The 12,395-nt window shown below is 45.9% G+C and overlaps 6 protein-coding genes across 6 annotated transcripts; 3 read left to right on the forward strand and 3 right to left on the reverse strand.

Moving 5' to 3' along the window:
• Positions 1-543: 543 nt before the first annotated feature.
• On the reverse strand, positions 544-1,281 carry MCYG_05056 (nitroreductase; the record flags this gene model as incomplete). The annotated part of the gene is made up of 3 exons (XM_002847273.1): positions 544-785; positions 850-928; positions 994-1,281. 3 exons carry the CDS (start codon positions 1,279-1,281, stop codon positions 544-546), a joined length of 609 nt encoding a protein of 202 aa, XP_002847319.1.
• A 3,305-nt stretch (positions 1,282-4,586) lies between these two features.
• Positions 4,587-5,699, forward strand: MCYG_05057 (uncharacterized protein; the record flags this gene model as incomplete). Its single annotated transcript, XM_002847274.1, has 1 exon — positions 4,587-5,699. The coding sequence occupies one exon, from the start codon at positions 4,587-4,589 to the stop codon at positions 5,697-5,699; it is 1,113 nt and encodes a 370-aa protein (XP_002847320.1).
• A 681-nt stretch (positions 5,700-6,380) lies between these two features.
• MCYG_05058 (conserved hypothetical protein) lies at positions 6,381-7,367 on the reverse strand (the record flags this gene model as incomplete). Its single annotated transcript, XM_002847275.1, has 3 exons — positions 6,381-6,470; positions 6,542-6,714; positions 6,818-7,367. The coding sequence occupies 3 exons, from the start codon at positions 7,365-7,367 to the stop codon at positions 6,381-6,383; spliced, it is 813 nt and encodes a 270-aa protein (XP_002847321.1).
• Positions 7,368-8,072: 705 nt separating this feature from the next.
• Positions 8,073-9,877, forward strand: MCYG_05059 (beta-lactamase family protein; the record flags this gene model as incomplete). The annotated part of the gene is made up of 7 exons (XM_002847276.1): positions 8,073-8,187; positions 8,422-8,468; positions 8,547-8,713; positions 8,778-8,886; positions 8,966-9,277; positions 9,352-9,615; positions 9,722-9,877. The coding sequence occupies 7 exons, from the start codon at positions 8,073-8,075 to the stop codon at positions 9,875-9,877; spliced, it is 1,170 nt and encodes a 389-aa protein (XP_002847322.1).
• Positions 9,878-10,317: 440 nt separating this feature from the next.
• Positions 10,318-11,291, reverse strand: MCYG_05060 (NovQ; the record flags this gene model as incomplete). The annotated part of the gene is made up of 2 exons (XM_002847277.1): positions 10,318-10,409; positions 10,439-11,291. The coding sequence occupies 2 exons, from the start codon at positions 11,289-11,291 to the stop codon at positions 10,318-10,320; spliced, it is 945 nt and encodes a 314-aa protein (XP_002847323.1).
• Positions 11,292-12,008: 717 nt separating this feature from the next.
• MCYG_05061 (uncharacterized protein) lies at positions 12,009-12,392 on the forward strand (the record flags this gene model as incomplete). The annotated part of the gene is made up of 2 exons (XM_002847278.1): positions 12,009-12,264; positions 12,298-12,392. Coding segments are annotated over 2 exons (351 nt in total), but the record flags the coding sequence as incomplete, so codon positions are not given.
• Positions 12,393-12,395: the final 3 nt, after the last annotated feature.

Below are 12,395 nucleotides of genomic sequence, written 5' to 3' on the forward strand. Positions count from 1 at the left end.
GGCAGCGATGATACAGCATATGCCATTCGACCAAAAGATCATACACAGTGATAACGCTCGTCATCTCTGGTCGCTGCACTGCTGTCAAAAAGGAGGATGATAATATTGAGCTCTATCGAATGTGCGAGGTGTTTGAACCAAGCGAGATGTAGCTGACTAATACAAAAACCGACAACTAGTGGTTATATGCTTGATGTTGGAATGCCACGTGACGTGGGCTTGGGTGGGCGTACATGCTGCATGGCATAACAATTTGTCAAAATATAACAAGTCTCTCTGCCTCCGACCGGTGCGGGCTCGCCTTTTTGGCCGAATGGCAGATTCTGACACAATTCTATATTATTTATAGTTAGGCGAAGAATAATAAGAGCCAAGGTATCTATTTGTCCTATAGATAGCAAGCTTTCTATATTGTGAGCTAAGGAGAAGAAATTTCTATAGTATATTTCCGGAACTATATGTAGATTTCGGAGGCTAGACTTGGATACTGTTATAAAGAGACGTGGCTATATATTTCTTTAGCGTTCTATCACCTGACACGAGTTACGCCCCGAATATCATCATTCTCTCCTCAACGGGCTCAAAAGTCTTCTGCATAATGCGCGGTCCTTCAGGCCTTCCAAACACCATTTGGGCTTTTAGACTCCATTCTTCTGGGATATTCCATTGCTTAGCCGTTGCAGCATCTACCATTGGGTTATAGTGCTGCAGATTAACCCCGAGACCTTCTGCAGTTAGCATTAGCCAAACTGCATATTGCAACATCCCCGTTGCATGCTCCGACCCTATAAGTATTGACGTTAGAATCCACACGGTCTATTCTATCTTAACCTGTTGGGGATTACTCACATATGGGCATCTTGTCTTTCACAACGGGCATTTTCTCCCCTGCTGCCTTGAGTGACCTGGTATCCTCGTAAAACAAAATCTAGATGATATAAACTAGATTAATAACAGATAGTTATCCAGTAAGGGCGCTAATAAGAGACTTACTGTTCCATATGCTGCGCGGAACATCTTGATACGTGGCTCAAATGCCTTCTCAAAGATGGGGGGTGCAACACGCTCCTTGGCGGTATTGTAGGCTATATCCCAGAATTTCTTATGCTCTTCCTTTAGAAGCACTACAGCCCGGCCAGATTGACAGTTAAATGGGCTGGGTGAGTGGAGGATAGCATCTTGGACAATGTTCTGGATATGCGTATCAAGAACCTCGATGTTATCCGAGAGTATATGCAATGAACCTCGGTTTTTGATGGCATCCCCGATGGAGAGCGACATTGCGAGCTTCAGGTAATAGAACGTCGTAATTAATGCTGTCGATGAAGCAATGGTGGTCTAGGGAAAGGCACGAGAGTTGACACAATAAAAGAGAATTAGGTTATTAAGACAGCTTCAGAGCATTATCAGTCTGATATACAGAGGGTATATTTATACTTCATATATATAACGTTGAAGAGAGGATTGGTGTTAGCCGACAGATCATGCCGGGTTTCGGGGCTCGGGGTTTAGCCCCCCCTGCTAGAGCCTGAGACACAAGACTTAACTCCGGGGGGGTATAGAGTACACCGTACGTACGGAGTACATACATACTTAACCCCGGAAATAATTTCTAACAGAGGTATCCAAGCATTTGGGCGCTTAATCAACTTCCCAGCCCACGAGGTTCCAGTGGTGTTGGGCCCCATGGCTCTGTGCATTAGTGTCAAATATGAGCAAGAGCAGCGAATGATGATTGGTTGAATGAGTTTGAACGTATATATAGGTGTAAAATGTACGTATATTGGTGAGCTTGAAGAGCTCAGGTGCAGGGTGTAAGTCTCTGCCAGATGTAACAGGGGCAGTGCACGTGATCTAACTACGTTGCTGACTAAGTACAACATTTGACAATTAGTTAGTGGCACCGAGTAGTGATCTTGATATCCACAGTTCCAGCGCCATACTCAGTGAACCCCAGCTATCTATGGAGTACTCCGTAACTATAAGCTATTGCTGGAATTCTCGTAGACACTCAAGATTCAATCGATTACATTACTAGGACTAATACAATGCTGGGTCTATATACAACGATATAGTGACCCTGAATGGAGACTGTAATGGCCGTATATGCTGGCAGCGATGATACAGCATATGCCATTCGACCAAAAGATCATACACAGTGATGACGCTCGTCATCTCTGGTCGCTGCACTGCTTATATGCTTGATGTTGGGTGCCACGTGACGTGGGCTTGGATGCCACGTGATGTGGGCTTGGATGCCACGTGACGTGGGCTTGGTGGGCGCATGCTGCGTGGCATGACAGAGACCGAGTTAGCAGGTAGCTTGTTAAATCTCGGAGGTTGAAGGAACATCACGTGACTCGACAAATGGATAATGGAGTAGTAAAGATATATCTTAGTAACTAAATAAAAAAAATAATAAATAAATATAGAATTATAATTAATAAAACTTATAGAAATTATTAATTTTAAATATAATTTAAATAATTATTTATTTTATAAAAATATTAATTTATATGTTTTAATATAATAATATTTTTTACTAATATATAAATAATAAATTTATTAATATTTTATTTTTATTAAATTAATTTAAGAAATATTATATAAAAATTTTAATAATTAATAGACTGGGGTCGGTACCGGGTCGGGCCGGGTTTTGGCCTTTAAACTACCGACCCGATCGGGTCGGTACTAATAAATTCTTAGTACGAGTCGGGCCGGGCCGGACCGCGTCGAGTCGGGCAAAAAACCCGGGTTTTTAACTTTCTATTACTAATAGTAATATCTTCCTAAATAGGAAGGCTAGGCAAATAAAAATATTATTATTTAAAAGCTCTATTAATTCTCTATAAAATAAGGCTATTTACGTTTTGAAATTATTAGTATTAGAGGCTCTAGCTTCATATTAAGATATAGTTCTAAAAATAGTATACTTTCTTTAAAATTTAGCTAGAGAGCTTAATTTAAATAGTATTAAACTACTAATAACCTTATTTAATAGAGAATTAATAGAGCTTTCTAAAGATTCTATTCTTATTTACTTAGCTTCCCTATTTAGAGAGTTAGAATATTTTAAGCCTCAACCCGACTCGACGGGCCGGGTTCTAAGCCTTAACCCGGCTCGCCGGGTCGGACCGAGTCTAAAAAAAGCCTAATACCGACTCGACCCGGCCGGGTCGAACCGGGCCGGTCCGGGTAAAAAACCCGGACTCGGCCCCAGTCTAATAATTAAATAAATATAAAAAATAATAATTAAAAAATATAGAATTAATAAATAATAATAATTAGAAAAACTAATAACTATATTATAACTATTTATTTATATATAATAGTAGGCTAGCGGCTAGCTAGTACCTAACTAAAATAGAATAGGAGGTAGTAGTGGCGGTGTATCGTATATCCGATGCGTTGGCCAAACACTGTGCCGAACACTGGCTCCAACATTACAACCCCCTGCGCGTTCGCAGGGGGCTCCGTCCATATGGAGTACGGAATACTCCGTACATAAAGCACTAACACCGCGTACTCTGTACGTAGTGAAGCGAAGGTGCATTTGACTGCCCCTTGCTCAACTTCCTCCCCTCCTGACGACTGCTTCACCTCGCTGCCACCATCGGAAGCGAGGGCTTCTCCGTGTCTCCTATTGATCAACGTCGCCCTCTAGTTAGTAGAGGAATGTTTCAGCAAACAACAAGTTAACTAACTAATTGGCAATAGATAGCTATTTTGTCAATGAAAATCGGTGAGTGAAAAGGCGACACCGCTCGTCGAGCAGCTGAGATCCTTGACACATACCCCTTGCCTGATAGAGAACTGGGGTGGCAGAGGCGGGCTGGAAAATGTACGTATAGATACTCAATCGGTTGGTTGATAGTAAGTCGTTGGGTGGCCACCCCCTTGATAGGGAGCTAAAAAGCGACTACAGCAAGGCTTCGGTATACGCAGCTACCAATGGGGAGGTGTTGGTGAGTGGGACTCACCAACAGGCGGCTGAAGCGTGGAAAGCACACGCAGAAGGATAGAATATACAGAGTAACTAGTTATCTCGCTGGTAGGACCTTGAAATATATAGCACAATCTCCCGTCCAAGCTGAGCGAACGAACTTCTGCCCAACCGTTTCAAAATCCTGTTTGTCATAAGAGGCTAACTATAACGCTATACGGGGTACCGTTAACTGCCTAGGTAGTTACTTTCTGGCACTATAATTACTATCCCACTGGAATCAACCTCATCATATGAGTGAGACATGGCAACGTCAAAGCATAGCGGATACCAAGCTCGCAAGTCTCGGCAGCCTGAGCCACCAATAATCAAGTTTCGCTCGTGAGTTGCTCTCTCCGCCAGCCGCGTTGGAGAACTGACTTGGAAAACGTAGTTAACAAGTTTTTATTATTCGCATTCGCCAGGTCCTGTGATTTATGCCTCGACGCTAAGGTGCGCTGCGACAAACAGCACCCTCAATGTGGCCGGTGTGTTCGCATAAGCGGCGCCTGTCATTACAGCGTCTCGATGAGGACTGGAAAGCCAACCATGGACCTTATCAAGGCTCAAAACGCTAATATATTGATGCCGCCTCATCACCATGCCCAAACTACGGCCCGTGCCGCTGGACCATCATTGGAGTCTGATCGATTATTTCACACTATCCTCCAGCCAGGAGAACAGAGTCGATTATTGGGTAGCACAACCAAGTCTTCAACACCACCTACATCCAACTCAGAACCGCCTTCCCAAGACAGGGACTCAAGTCTGGACCTTGAACCTGGGGTTACAGTCTCATCTTCTCATCCATCTATTCCAATCACATATACAAACAAGAGGGATCTGCGGCCTGAACAGAGCAAAGCTTCCTCATGCTATGGCTCGTGGCTCGATCAATGCCATGGCCATGATAGACTACTTTTACACGAGTACAGATGACTTCGCCCTACCAGGAGCCGAGTATCAATCATCACCTGGTTTCTCCCTTTCCGTTCCACAAACAACAGATTTCGACTGCTTCCCTCAAATTCCTTCTCTCAGCAGCATTGGTGAAGACGACAATAATACCGCCCTGTCACCGGAAGATTTGGCTCTAAAACAGCCCCATGGCCTGCTAAATGGGCATAGCTGCGTACGTGCCATGAAGATGCTCCAGGCCTCTATTAGTGGCGAACCAACACACCGCGAACACAGTATACTATCAAGTACACCGCCTATAACAACCACCGACCAAGCATTGCTTGCCTGTTCGGGTGTTAGTAAACAACTAATAGAGATGTTAGAGTGTCGGTGCGAGGCAGACGCATACCTGCCGTTCCGGATCACCGTCATGATTTCTAAGGTGCTAGCAACATACAGTGCCATCGCCAAGGTTGACGACTTGACGCCCTTTAGCTTTTGCAGTATTTCAAAAATTCAACAAGAGCAGGGCCAGGGGCAAGCTGATTTCATGGCGGCCCCGCTTTGGCTTGGTGCGTATGAAGTGGATAGGGAATTAGAAGGGACGTTGAGAGCGCAACTGGTCTTCCATGAATTATCGAAGTTCGAACCCGTGGTCAAGTTGTTCGCGGACAAATATTGCCAAAATGGGGACGAGGCACCAGGTGAAGACGGGGCCATCTACTCGGCTCTTGGTCAGTTTATCAAGCATCGTTTTGATACAACAAAGACAGCATGTGAGCTCAGAAGTCCATTGCCAACACAAAGGATATAGAGGGGTAATATATTTAGGGTCAATCTAGAGTGCCTCTTTCCTATAATATTAACATGTGTGACATTTTCTAGGAATCGCTCCAGAGACCACCTTTTCGACAAATCTGGCTACCGTTGTTATCACCGTATAAACAAATTTACCAAGTGAAAAATATTGCTCGTTCTTGCTATATCGAAACATGTTACTCTGCCTACATTTAAGTTGGCATCTCTATCAGTGGAAACGTTGCTTCCTTGGGCGAAGAAAGGATAATAGTTAATTTATGTCAGGATCTGCCATTCGGCCAAAAAGGCGAGCCCGCATTAATTGGCGGCAGAGAAACTGGTTATATTTGACAATTTATTATTGTAGTTGGCGCACACATTCGGGTCGGCTCTAGTTACCATTTTCCGGCTGCGAGCATCTCACTTTCTGCCCAATGGCTTGATTGCTTGCTACCGATATGTAGGCATATCTATGATAGGTGCACCCTGTACCCCGACTATTTATTTTCTTCCTTGCCGTTGCCGTTGAGGCCCAATATTGTCGACTGCATCAGCATCGGATATATAGAGCAAAGACTTAAATGTTACTTGCACTTTATGTCGCCGATACTGTTGATTGAGCGTAGCTTTGGCCGTTACATTGATTACTATTACGTGGTATGTGACAAAAATTTGCTGTGTATTAACTATGGAACTTCTACCACCGTTTTCTTGTACTTCTGCCTTTGAATGGAAAAGATAAGTCCCAGTACGAAGATTGCAGTTCCGTTACCCACTCCAGGACCTGCTAAAAAGAGAGAGAGAGAGAGGTTAGTTGTTGATTGTATCAAGAAGTTAAACGGATTGGCGGTTTCTCACATTTGGTTCTTCCATAATACTTAGATGGTTTCCGTCAACGGTGGCGATTTTTAGCTTCGATCTATCCACCAATCTCTCCCATCCACCTCCGGTTGCTCCAAGCCCCCTGCGGTCATAAAGCAACCATGACATGAGCTTTTCGTCTCCCTTTAATAAGCTTGGTAGGTTTATTGCTGTGTGAGAATCAAGACTGCTTGGCGACATAATATGTTGTCTTGGGAATAGGATGACCTGGGTATGGCAAAAGCGGCGTAGGCCTATATTTTTCGAGGCTACCTAGCGTCGGCGTTCCACCTGTAGAGCTCATGGGCTGTACACGCGCCTTTGGTTGTGAATCTAGCTCTTGTTGATTTGCTTGTGTCGAGCCAATGAAACTCATCAGATTGTGTGGTATAGATGGAATGACCAGCGGACATGGTGAGTCGACAAGATAGATCCGTTCTACTGCCTCCTTGTCCGCAATCAACTGTCGGGCTGCTTCATATGCGATGGTGCCGCCAACAGAGTATCCCAGTAATGAGTAAGGTCCGTGTGGCTGTCGACACTTGATTTCCGCCACATACAGGCTTGCCAGTTCTGGGATGCTGGCGTTGTCGAACTGGTCTGGAATATTGGCAAAGACGCTGGTCAATCCGAAGACTGCCACGAAGTTGGGGTCGATAGACGGTATTAGTTCAAAGACCTTGGATGTGCCAAACGGCCCGGGGAAGAGAAACAAGTTGTTGACAGCAGTTTGAACATTGCCCTGTAGGAGGACTGAGCTTGCTCGATAAACCTTTTGGACGACTTGCATGTTTTTGTTCGGATTTACTTCTTCAATCGGCATGATGAAACTCTAGGCAGTTGGGTTTTTCTAAAAGAGCGCATGTCCAGAACTCTTAACGGCCGCCGGCTGTCTAGACTAGTCTGTAATAATATATATAAGTTGTGTATACAATGTTCGCTCGGCACCGGCACTCGGGCCTGTATATGATATTAACCTGGTAATTTATTTAAGGCTATTACAGGCTCGTTGTCTAACCCTAATATCTATTCTTGGCCCACGTTTGTCTTCGGTGATCGGGCCTCGGGCTCAAGCTACCCTAAGCAGATATAATCTTGGAGACTGTAGGCAGATCACATGACTAGTTAAAGCCTCAACAAGACACAATGGAGTAGCAAAATAATGTTCTAATAGACAAATAAATATAGGAAAAAAAGGTAAATAGATATAGAATTAATAAATAATAATAACTAGCGATTATATAGGAGGGGGTTCGAGTGGTGACATCTAGTTTAACACAAAAACTGTGTATTAGTTAGCAGGCTTCGGGCCTCGTGTAGTTATAGTTACGACCACCGCGTTTCCAATATTCATATAATTCCGTGGGCGCGGCGGTAAACCCTTGCCTGTGCCGTTTTATTTATTTGACTAAGCTTGACATCAACTAAGTATTAGAAGTTGAAAACATCAGGATCTTTTCGAGGTGTACATCTCTTCTCTAACCTTGAAAGAAACAAGGGAAACACAAAATTATTCGCAATATCAAAGATGGGGAGTATTAATATACTCAATATAGAGCTTGTCGACCGAATCCTGAAGGGACAGGTTGATGGCGTGAGCTCTGCGCTGCACAATGCGTGCTTCTGTGTTATTGGCAACGAGGGTATGTACAGTCGTCTGCCGAGTCAATCATATATTTGAGGGAGCACCGTCACTAATGATAGTTGATCAAGCAGGCAAGCTTCATTCTGCGGCCTATGGCTGGCGAGATCTGGCACGCTCCCTGCCCGTTACAGCGGACTCTTTGTTTTGGATTGCCTCGCTCACTAAGCTTTTGTCAAATATGAGCAAGAGCAGCGAATGATGATTGGCTGAATGAGTTTGAACGTATATATAGGTGTAAAATGTACGTATATTGGTGAGCTTGAAGAGCTTAGGTGCAGGGTGTAAGTCTCTGCCGGATATAACAGGGGCAGTGCACGTGATCTAACTACGTTGCTGACTAAGTACAACATTTGACAGCTTTCTACTGCAGTCACTGTCCTGATTGCTGTTGAGAAAGGCCTCGTCACCCTAGACCAGAACGTGAGGGACATTGTGCCGGAGCTGGCCGACCTAGATATATTGGAGGGGTTTGACGACGATGGTGCGCCGCGCTTGAGGAAGTGCACAGCCCCTATCTCCCTCCGGTAAGAAGTGACCCAGAGGAAGATTTGCTATACTCAGGACTCTATGCTAAAATTCAAGCGATAGCCAGTTGCTCTCACACAGCAGCGGCTTCTGCTACGACAAACAACACGAGGGGCTTCTGCGGTGGGCTGCTTACGTCGGAAAGGAAGAAAACACCTTCACCGGATCTTATGTGAGCATCTCCTTGGCTTTCATAACTACTGCATTGAATAGAGAGCGAGCAAACTACTGAGACGCTAGACTTGCCGCAGAAAGGATATCTTCACCCACTGATTTTCGAGCCTGGCCAGGGCTGGGCGTACGGTCCTGGGATGGATTGGGCGGGCCGAACAGTAGGCTCCCCGCACACAACCCGTTCCCCTGACAATACGAAAGTGGAAGAAGCCGAACATTATCTACAGATCGAAGTTGTTACAAAGCAAGACCTTGAGTCCTTCATGCGAACCAACATCTGGACCCCGCTCGAGATGGCGTCCACGACCTTCAGGCCTTGGATACGACCAGACCTCGAGGCAAAGCTTGTCGAAATGGCATTGCGCAGCCCAGACGGCAGTGTATCAAAGGTAAGGTCCCATTCGGCTACCCAGCAGCCGACTGCTGCGGCGGCGTGGGTCTCTACAGTACTCCCGCAGACCAGGCAAAGCTCCTATCCGCTCTATTGCGTGACGGTGGTGGCATCATCAGTGAGGGGAGTCTTAACGAGCTGCTGCGACCACAAACTGCTGACGCATCTCATTTCAACTCCATGATGTGCGGCCCGAAGCGAGCCCACCTGGGCCAAACATGGCCGGAGGGATCTAAAGGCCACTTTGGACTCAGTTCATCCATCAATGCAGAAAATTTTCCCGGTCGAAGGGCAGCGAAGAGTGCCAACTGGCAGGGTATGCCAGGTATCCATGCTGTAAGTTGTCAAGTCCCGCCCTTGCCTCTCGCGTGGTTCGCTGCTCCTTCTTTATATCTCGGTATTCTATATTCTGAAGCAAGTCTCGTTACTGACAGTGGTGCAGTGGCTTGATCGCACGGAAGGCTTAGCGGGACTTTTTATTACCCAAGTTCTTCCGCCCGGTGATGAGGTAGTCACCAACTGTTTCTGCGCACTAGAAGAGGCAGTTTATCAGTTGCATGTTCCATGCACCGAGGAAAATAAAGAATCCCCTGTATGACCCTCATTTATAGATCTAAGATTTAAGATTCTTAGTTTTACCAGTACTTCAAATTGATAGACAGGCCCTTTGCCTTATTATTGCTATTACTATATTCATTAATCCCCCTCCCTTTTGGGTTAGGGAGCATAATGCCGTAGGGTTCCCAATAGCTATTACATAGCCCCTAGATATGTAAATACACCCATGGAAATCATAACTACTAGTTATATAATAATGGACTTAATACTATATAACCGGCCAGCTCTAGTGTATTGATAAACTATCGGTAGTATTGATTTATAGAAGTAACTGATTGGGAGAATGGTTATGACTGAATAATAACATAGTATATTGCATAACGGCTAGCTATATATCGATCAACCAGTCTGACAGGTACCTATATGCAGTGCCCCTATTACATTTTGGTTGCCCTAGTGTTGAGGGCCGTTAATCATGCCTTATAGCCTTAGAAGGAGAAGGAAGCTCTCGCATCCTCCAACATCAGGCCCAAATGTTCCGGCACGGGACTCCTCACATTCTTCACCCAATCCTGCAATTCTCCTGTATAACTTGCCTCACCCTTCATATACTTGCTATCTCCATTGCCATAGGACCACGCGATATTCTTGGTCTGCTGTTTATCGTATGAGGGAGCGTCGGCGAAGAACTTGCGCAGCCTGTCATTCATTGTCTCTGGGAGTTCGCTCCCTGGTACATTCAAGGCGTAGAATGCGACACGCTTGATCTTGCCGGTCGTGTAATCGATCGTGGCAGCAAAGACGAATCGCTGGGTAGGCAGGTACTTGCGCAAGTCTGCAAACTCGTCTGGGGTTGGGGGTTTGCACCCGGACAGGTTGGTGTACGCGGCCGCTTGGGCTTCGGAGATAGGGCCCGGGACAGTGAAGTAAATGTTCAGGGTGCCGCCATGATAGTCAACAGCGGCGAAGTGCACAAGCTTCAGGCCCAGGCTATGGAAGGTGGCTCGATGTGCCCGAACGCAATCAGAGACTTCTGCTGCATCCAAGATATTGTCTATAGACCTTTGAGTCTTCATGAAGATCCAGGTTTTGGCCACGCCTTCTTCAGGGTCCAAATCACACCACTGCACCGTCTCGCCGTCGAACAGGTTGCTCCAGCAAGTTACCAGCCGCGCCATCGGGTGGCTTTCCTCAATGTAGCCGGCCTTGATCGCGAGGGCGACAGTGTCCACTCGATCACGGAGGTAAAATCGATAGTTTAACTTGTCGTTGGGCCGACTCGTGGAGCGCCAAATCACGGTCCCTTCATTGAAGCAATTGCCAAAGCTATTTAGCGTTCGAGCAACTATCGACTCGTTATATGGTGCACCAAGGGCGTCGGCTGTCTTCTTGTAATCGTCCAAGAATCGCGCCGAATCAAAAGTAGTCGAATTTTGGGGGGCCGAAGCAGGCATGGTTGATTTGAGATTTCGGGGGATAGGTATTAGTTGAAAAGTGCTAAATTCCTTAAGGGCATCTAAGGTAAAACATTAGTTGAGAGATTAAATAGGAGAACGAAAGGGACGTTTTATATTATTTTGTAAACCACACTTCGTCGACTCGCAGCGCAGTTCCACATGAGGGTGAGTTCTATTGTATGCTCAGGTACACGGCGATGTAGGGAACAAGTTGACCTGCAAGCTAGTTATCGGGTTTGAAGTCGGATATCCCAGCCGCGATGCAACTGCTACGGTCCCCGAGGCCCGGTTGGACAAGGTCTGAGGCCCGATGGTAAACCTGGTCAACTGATTATGATGACGTACTTTCTATAGGAACGGTAGTCATTTTCCTGTGGTGAATAGTGCTACTGGTTGACATCGCATGTCGGAGCTCTCAAAGGAACATTGGCTATACCGGCCAGAGCCCCGATTCTTTGCTACAGATAGGGCTTCATGTTAAGTCTGCTCAGCCGACGCAAGGGGATGGTCCCGTGGGCCCTCAGGCGCCAATTCCGGAGTTCGAGCATTGCTTCAATGGTTAAAAGGAGAGCCATGGAAAGTTGTTGATACAGGGACACAACTTCCCACATACCTATCACTAGGTCTCCCATATCGACTTACAGAATCTATCCTCCTAATATTCACGTCTCCACAAAGCCATTCTACGCCGTGCTTTCCGTTCTGAGACTTAGCATGATGCAAAAATTCATGACTGGCCTGGCTTTGGCTATAGCCATGCCCTTCTCCTTAGCCCTAGAGGCATCCCGGGGGTATCGTCTATTCAGCCTCACTGTCACCTGGGGGAAACATTCCCCAGATGGCTTCATGCGAGACATGATTCTGATCAACGGCCAGTTCCCTGGTCCAGTGCTGGAGGCCAACGAAGGCGATGAGGTGTGGGTGGAAGTTTTCAACCTCACGCCTTTCAATACAACAATGCACTATCATGGTATATACTAAGATGGATCGTTGCTAGTCGAAGTTCTTGCTAACCCGACTCTTATAGGTATCGAGATGAGCCAGACCCCTTGGTCAGATGGTGTACCCGGTGTATCACAGCGGCAGATACTTCCAGGAGGC

The sequence above is a fragment of the Microsporum canis genome, genomic scaffold (assembly GCF_000151145.1).
Source record: "Microsporum canis CBS 113480 supercont1.4 genomic scaffold, whole genome shotgun sequence".
Lineage (NCBI taxonomy): Eukaryota > Fungi > Ascomycota > Eurotiomycetes > Onygenales > Arthrodermataceae > Microsporum > Microsporum canis.